Source organism: Cololabis saira, chromosome 15, assembly GCF_033807715.1.
Source record: "Cololabis saira isolate AMF1-May2022 chromosome 15, fColSai1.1, whole genome shotgun sequence".
NCBI classification, from domain to species: domain Eukaryota; kingdom Metazoa; phylum Chordata; class Actinopteri; order Beloniformes; family Belonidae; genus Cololabis; species Cololabis saira.
This window is the reverse complement of record NC_084601.1, coordinates 6,770,435-6,778,316: the sequence shown is the minus strand read 5'-3', so window position 1 is coordinate 6,778,316 and position 7,882 is coordinate 6,770,435. Positions and strand designations below refer to the sequence as shown.

General features: G+C 38.3%; 1 protein-coding gene across 1 annotated transcript; it reads left to right on the top strand.

The window, feature by feature from the left end:
- Positions 1 to 725: 725 nt before the first annotated feature.
- Positions 726 to 7,874, top strand: LOC133461408 (26S proteasome non-ATPase regulatory subunit 4). Its single transcript, XM_061742309.1, has 10 exons — positions 726 to 776; positions 2,783 to 2,923; positions 3,021 to 3,135; positions 3,609 to 3,695; positions 3,853 to 3,921; positions 4,042 to 4,257; positions 4,505 to 4,613; positions 6,809 to 6,940; positions 7,041 to 7,093; positions 7,314 to 7,874. Exons 1-10 carry the CDS (start codon positions 751 to 753, stop codon positions 7,482 to 7,484), a joined length of 1,119 nt encoding a protein of 372 aa, XP_061598293.1. The 5' UTR covers positions 726 to 750; the 3' UTR covers positions 7,485 to 7,874.
- Positions 7,875 to 7,882: the final 8 nt, after the last annotated feature.

Genomic DNA, 7,882 nt, shown 5'->3' with positions numbered 1-7,882 from the left:
AATTTACTAATAGTATGTAAGCAATTACAGACATACTATGAACCAAATATGTAAATATAATCACATTTAATGTAATATTTATTACTTAATGTTTTTCTGGTTTTTAAAATATTTCTAACAGGGAGGAGGGGCTGAAAATGTGCCTTTCTCTAGCACAACAACCTTGTATCCAAGGCATTTATTTAGAATATCTTACTAGGGTTATATGTTAACAACTGTAAAATCAACTTATATTTTTATTATACATTTGTATTCAATGGCCTTTAAATTGTGCATGATATGATAATATAAAAGTCAGTATAAAGAATTGCGGATGTATTTCCACTGAACAATAGATTTTATTTTTTCCCCTCTCTCTTCATCAACCTGTAACTGCTATTATTAAAGGAGATTAAAAAAAGACATGTTGCTTTTTGTTGATGTTTTAATTTCTTTCATGAGCTACAGACAAGTGAAAAATAATTGTATTTTGTTTTAAAGTAAAAAAAAAAAAGTTTTAATTGCATCTGTGCAATGTTTCTGAACTCTTGAGTCCCTTCAATAGGCTGGAGTCTAAGAAAAAAGACAGTATTATTGATCATTTATTTGAGATAATGATAATAATTATTATTATTAATAATAATAATCTGTGAAAAACAAACAAAAACTAAGTAATTGTGAGCAGCCAATCAGATTCCTTCTTGCTCAGCTCTTGTCCAATAGGATTGCAGCGTGTACAGACGCGACAGAACGTAACAAGAAGTTTCCAAAATGGGGCTGGAAAGTACTATGGTCTGGTAAGAAGTCGAAAAAAATAATTTTTACAGTAGTAACCGGAATAATTGGGGTTCTTTTGAGGACATGGTTTGCCAGTTACTCGATATGACAGTTTATAGTCTTGAATAAACCGGTATTGTTTTGAGTGGAGCTGATAATGGACTGGTCGTTGAGCGGCTGAGTCATGTAGCTTCACTAAGCTACAATAAAGCTCTTTATGTGTCAGTTATTTAGCGCTTCTATGTTCAATACTACTCCCGTACTGTTTACGATGTAGCACATGTTTACATTATGAACTTACTACACGTTACTGTCTAGAAAAGCCTTTAACAAGTATTACCAAGTGCTAACGATAGCGAGACGTATTTGTTAGTTTTCAATTTTAAACGAAACTATGAGCTGTTTAACTTTTATAATCAGCTCTAAGATGAATAAAATGACTTTATCACCAGTGAACTGGCTGTAAAGAAGAATTTAGTTACTCTTACTAATGCAGACTCTACTAGGCCTGACAAATGTGTGATGGGATTAAACCAGCGTTAACGCAGACACTTATATTTATTTACACTCCCAAGTCAATGTGCACTGAATATTTGCACTAGTTTAGCACCTCAGAAAGGTTGTTTCTATCTCTATCTATACTGTATTTACTACAATACTTTCTGTTGCGCTTCTGATTGAATGCCAAACTGCCTTTCTGTACTTTTCTCTGTACTTGTATAATGACAATCAAGTTTAATCTAATCTAAACAAAAAAGAAAGTCCAGAGTGCTCAGAAGTTTCATCTTAATCATGTGACGAAGGTGCTTTTTGGTGGGAAAAAGGATGTCAAAAAAGAAGAAAAATCCAAGGCACTCTTCTTCAAATATAAAAACTGTAACCCACTTTTTAAAATCTTCTACATGAAATTTCAAATAAAGGCTTATTTAAATTAGGCATATTTGAAGAAGAGTGCCTTGGATTTTTCTTCTTTTTTGCCAATCTAATCTAACTTGGAAGTTCAAAATAAATAAATAAGAAAATTAAAAACCAACGCTCTCAGAGAGCTACTTCTCCTTTTGGCTTTCCCTCCAGGGGCCACAGTGAATCAGTTTCCTCCAATGAGCCTGTCTTCTGCATCCTCTTCTCTTCCCCCAACTACCTTCATGTCTTTCATTACATCTATAAACCTCCTCTTTGGTTCCTCTGATTCTCCTGCCTGACAGTTCAAAACTCAGCTCCTTCTACCAATATATTCACTATCTCTCCTCTGGACATGAACCATCTCAGTCTGGCCTCCTTGACTTCATCTCCAAAGCCTCTAACATGTGCTGTCCCCCCCGTGATGTCCAAATTCCTGATCCTTTCCAGTCTGCTCACTCCCTTAGAGAACCTCAGCATCTTCATCTCTGCTTCCTCCAGCTCTGCCTCCTGTCTTTTCCTCAGTGACACTGTCTCTAGACCAGGGGTCGGCAACCCAAAATGTTGAAAGAGCCATATTGGACCAAAAACACAAATGAAAAGTCTTGTATAAGCCTTAGAATGAAGGCAACACATGCTGCATGTATCTATATTAGTTATAACTGGGGGAAGAATTTTTTTTTCATTATGCACTTTGAGAAAAAAGTCAAAATGTTGAGAAAAAAAGTCAAAATTTCGTGAAAAAAGTCAAAATGTCGAGATTAAAAAGGAAGAAAAAAAAGAGAAAAAATGAAGAAAAAAGAAATAAAGGGGAAAAAAAGGTCAAACATTTTTGAAAAAGTTCCAGGAGCCACTAGGGCAGCGCTAAAGAGCCGACCCCCGCTCTAGACCAAACAACATCGCTGCTCTCACCAGTTTTGTACACCTTTCCTTTCATTTTAGCTGAAACTCTTTTATCACACATCACACCTGACACTTTTCTCCACCCCTCCATCCCGCCTGCACATGTTTCTTCACCTCTTTTTCCACACTCTCCATTGCTCTGAACTGTTGACCCCAAGTAGTTAAAATCCTCCACCTTCTCTAACTCTCAGAGAGCCACGCTTAACCGATATTTCTCTTTCAGTGTGGACAACAGCGAATACATGAGAAATGGAGACTTCCTGCCTACCAGACTACAGGCTCAACAAGATGCTGTCAACATCGTCTGCCACTCCAAAACACGCAGCAACCCAGAGAACAATGTCGGCCTCATCACTTTGGCAAAGTAAGTATTTCTCTGTTTATTCACCAAACAACCCATAATGTTTGTATAAGATGGAGTTAGGACGGCTAACAGTCTCTTCACTCATATTTTTGTGTAGTAACTGTGAGGTCCTCACCACGCTGACGCCAGATACTGGACGCATCCTGTCCAAACTTCATGCTGTCCAGCCTAAAGGAGAGATCACTTTCTGCACAGGCATCCGAGTTGCTCATGTATGTAATCGCAGGTTTCCGACTTGAACAAATAATCTGCACTGTTATTGTATGAAGTCATCTTTGTTTGGCATCTATGTTTAATTTTGTTTGCTTTTTTTATGCCATGAGATCACCTCCTTTTGTGAAGTGTCATTAAATACACAAAATTTAAATATTGAACAAGTTATGACAAGTCAGGTCCCTGGAAGTCCCTTGGAAGGTTAGATGTAGAGCTTAACCTGGTCTGGGAATTCTGCCAATGTAGTATTTTGAGAAATTGTGTGACTCTGGTGCAAAAAATATGTCTTGCTCGACAAACAAGAACACAAAAACTGTAAGAAGCGGTATAACTACTCACCACATTACTACATAGTGAAGACTTTTCTCACATTTTATGTTTTATTTTTTTCCTCTGTGGGGAGTGCGGGAGTTTTGTTTTCAGCAATTGTACATTTTGAGGTTGTTTTTTTTTTTTTCTTCTTCTATTTTAGCTGGCCCTAAAGCACAGACAAGGAAAAAACCACAAGATGAGGATCATCGCCTTTGTTGGGAGTCCTGTGCAGGATAATGAAAAAGATGTAAGTTAGTCTGTCTTGTTTCAGAGCGAGAGAAATGTCCTTGGACCCCTATCTGTAAGTGATATGTTTAACCTTGCCTGTTGTTTACACACTCACTTGTATGTTTTGTTTTGTTTTCTTCTCTTCCTGTTTCTGTCCCAACCTGCTGACCTTGCAGCTTGTCAAGATGGCAAAGCGCTTGAAAAAAGAGAAGGTGAACGTAGATATCATAAACTTTGGAGAAGAGGTGTGTGAACTCTTATTTTATCTTCAAATGTTAGATCTGAAATTACTTTTTGTAATTTTCTCTGCATTTCCATACGTGTTACTTCTGATTGCAACCATGTGACTCCAACTTTGTTTCCAGGAACTGAACACAGAAAAGCTGACTGCTTTTATAAACACACTGAATGGGAAGGAGGGGACCGGCTCCCACCTGGTAACCGTCCCCCCAGGACCCAGTCTGGCTGATGCTCTGCTGTCTTCCCCCATCCTGGCGGGAGAGGGCGGCGCTATGATGGGTCTCGGTGCCAGCGACTTCGAGTTTGGTGTGGACCCGAGCGCTGATCCTGAGCTCGCACTTGTAAGTAATAAATACATCCATGTTGGTTGATAGATAACTTTACATAGATGTGCTTAATCTTGGTGCGGCACAGCAAAGAAATTATATTTACCTGAAATGATTGCTTAAATTTTCATCACTAAACTGTAATTGGTGCAAGTCTGAGGTTCTGCACGAGCGTGAATAATAAAGTAAGAATTAGTTAATTTGTGAAACGGGGTTGTCTTTGTTCTTTGTGACCCAATGTGCTGTATCTGTATTGTTTTAGGCCCTCCGTGTTTCAATGGAGGAGCAACGGCAGAGGCAGGAGGAGGAGGCCCGCAGAGCTGCTGTTGCTTCTGCCGCTGACGCAGGGATGCCTACACCCGCTGCAGATGGTAGGAGCTGCTTTGATTTGATTAGATTTTTATTTTCGTAAAAACAACACTTCAAGAGAAGTTAAGAAAACAAAACAAATAATTTCATCCTTTAACACTTGATATCTTTGTTTACATGTGCAAAAAAGGAGTAGGAAGAAGTGTAAACTTATTTAATTACTTATTACTTACTTATTTAATCCTACTCCCATTCACTAATCATTTAACCCATATTTATAAATACTCACACACTGTACTCACACTGCTAAATAACAGTATTATTATCAGGGCTGCACATAATTATTTTGGTCTGGTGCTCAGAGGAGCCCCTGGATATGTGACTTGGGGCTCCAAAAACGCGGTGACCCGTCTCGCCGGATCGATAAAAGAGGGATGCAGGAATAAGTTATAGGCAAAACGATATTTATTCACTTATAAAGATGAATTAACAAATTATGGTGCGTGTTAGTCTGTAGAGTCAGTATAAGTAAGTTACAGTTTTTATCGGCCAGATTGGGATGCTCACGGCATATTTTGCACCTAGGGTTGCCAACTTTCAGAAATAGAAATAAAGGACGCCCCGATTTCAGCAGCGCAGGAGCCAAAAAAAAGCCCCAAAACTTCTAAACTAACTTGCATGACAGTACAGACAGCCAACCATATAGCAGCTGAAATAGCCGCCTATGCTATGTATGTACACATCAGCCAAGGTGTAGAATATTGCTACAGGTGAAGAATATGGTGTAAAAGTTAACTTATTTCAATAATTCAACTAGAATATGGTGTAAAAGTGAATTTATTTCAATATTTCAACTAGAATATGGTGTAAAAGTTAATCTATTTCAATAATAATAACTTAAAAGGTGAAACTAATATATTACCTACGGTAGTCTTACTGTACATGCAAAGCAAGATATGTTGAACCTTTATTCGTTACAATTTTGATGATGGAATTGTTTATTGATTTCATAAAATATTCTCTAATTTATTTTTTATTTGGGGTTTTCATAAACTGTGAGCCATAATCAGAGAGCAGCGTCTTGCTGGTGCAGGAAACTGCTGCTGCATGCAGTGACAGACACTGGCTGATTTATGGTTCCGCGTTGCACCAACACAGAGCTTACGGGGTAGGATACGCGGGAACGCGAACGTACGGTGCGCGTCGCCGCGTAACATCATGCAGCCACTTCTCGGCGAACACACGTTTTCTGTTCGATTCGGGTAGTGGTTCAGTTTGGCGTCTCTTTGTAGTTGGTGGTGGTGGAACGCCAAAATAATTACTTAATGGCGCTTGCTTCACATTTTGACGAGACGTGTCGGGGTTTGTTCAGTAAAGCTGATCCTTACCTCTCTTCCTGCCCAACGAGCATGGAGGGGGAGTAAGGACGCGCTGGGATTGGCCAGTACCAACTTTGAGTGGCAGTTCTGGGGAAAAGCTCTCGCAATAGATTTTTTAATATTAGTATTCTGGTCTGGCCACAACCAATAATATTAGCCCCAGCTGTTGGTACGCAAAAGCGCTTCGCAGCACAAGATTGACAGCGCACTGTGGATTTTGACGGCGCATGCGCTCTGGCGGCCCACTTATGTGCAGCCCTGATTATTATAATACATACATACATACATACATACATACATACATACATGCATACATACATACATACACACACACACACACACACACACACACACACACACACACACACACACACACACACACACACACACACACACACACACACACACACACACACACACACACACACACACACACACACACACACACACACACACACACACACACACACACACATAGTTGAATATTTCTATATATTTGTACACACATGCCCATATAATTATCTATATAAATATACTTATTTATACTATACTGTCTCTATTAACTGCATCTGCTCTATATCTATGTATATATCTACTTACACACATAATCACACACACACACACACACACACACACACACACACACACACACACACACATACATATATATATATATATATATATATATATATATATATATATATATATATATATATATATACACACACATACATACATACACATATAATTAGCTGCCCATTTCTGTACATAAATATAAACAAATTCACCCAATAGTGTTATCTGCAGGCGCTTAAAAGCTTTAACTTACAACAGTTTATAAAAGCTTGTTAGGATTTGATTTTTTTTTTTTCTTCCAGAATCAGAAGAAGCCTTGTTGAAGATGTCTGTGTCTCAGCCTGAAAGAGGCCCAGCAGTCCTGCCTGACTTCAGCAGCATGACAGAGGAGGAGCAGATAGCCTATGCCATGCAGATGTCTCTCGCCGGAGGAGGTAAATTTGTATGCGCAAATTTGTGCTACAACTGATATTCAAAGTCATGGATCTGTTTTCTTGTGTGTGAGGAAAGACAACTGTTTTTGTTTATGAACAGAGTATGGTGAAATGGACACGGGAGCCCCCATGGACACTGCAGAATCAGCCAAGGTGAAACAATATATAATGCTGTAAATTAAAAAAATATTTTTTTTAATAGGAGGCGTCGTATTATGATGTTGTCCATTTAAATAGATTGTTGAGCGAGGTGTCATTTTTTCATTGACAACATAAGTTGACTTTCAGTTGGAGCACATACCGATGCTGTTTATTATTTAAAATTGAGACCTGATCCAGTCTGTTTTATTGTTTGTATCTTTTTATTAAAAAGGAGGAAGATGACTATGATGTGATGCAAGACCCAGAGTTCCTACAGAGTGTCCTGGAGAATCTCCCTGGTGTTGATCCAAACAATGAGGCCATCCGTAACGCCATGGGCTCCCTCGCTTCGCAGACGGGAAACAAAGCAGATGGCAAAAAGGATGAAGAGAAGAAAAAATGAGGGAGGAAAACCAGAAAAATGATGAACACTTGTGATTGATGCAGGATTTTCTTTAATGTACAAGATTTCTGATTCACCACCCTGCATGACAGCTCTTTGACATTTACTACCATCCTTCTTCAAACATACCTACTTCCAGTACAGAATGACAATTTACTTTCTAATGTGACTGTATAACTTCCTTGCACAGATATATAAATGAATACCAAGTTAAAAAATGTAAAAAGGGTTTGTTTTCATATTTCCCAAACACTTTTCACCCTACAATTTGTCTACAAGGTATGATTAATAAATTACCAAATAAAAAAAGAAAATTGTGATGACAGCTTTTCAGACTAAAGAGCCTTGCTCCTGTCATGTTTTTATTTCCAATAAAAAGCCATGTGTAAATGTTTTGC

Coding starts and splice junctions, on each gene's coding strand:
- LOC133461408 (XM_061742309.1), top strand. CDS start 751: ATGGGGCTGGAAAGTACTATGGTCTG. Junction 2,924..3,020: donor GGCCTCATCACTTTGGCAAA/GTAAGTATTTCT, acceptor ATTTTTGTGTAG/TAACTGTGAGGTCCTCACCA. Junction 4,614..6,808: donor GCCTACACCCGCTGCAGATG/GTAGGAGCTGCT, acceptor TTTTTCTTCCAG/AATCAGAAGAAGCCTTGTTG.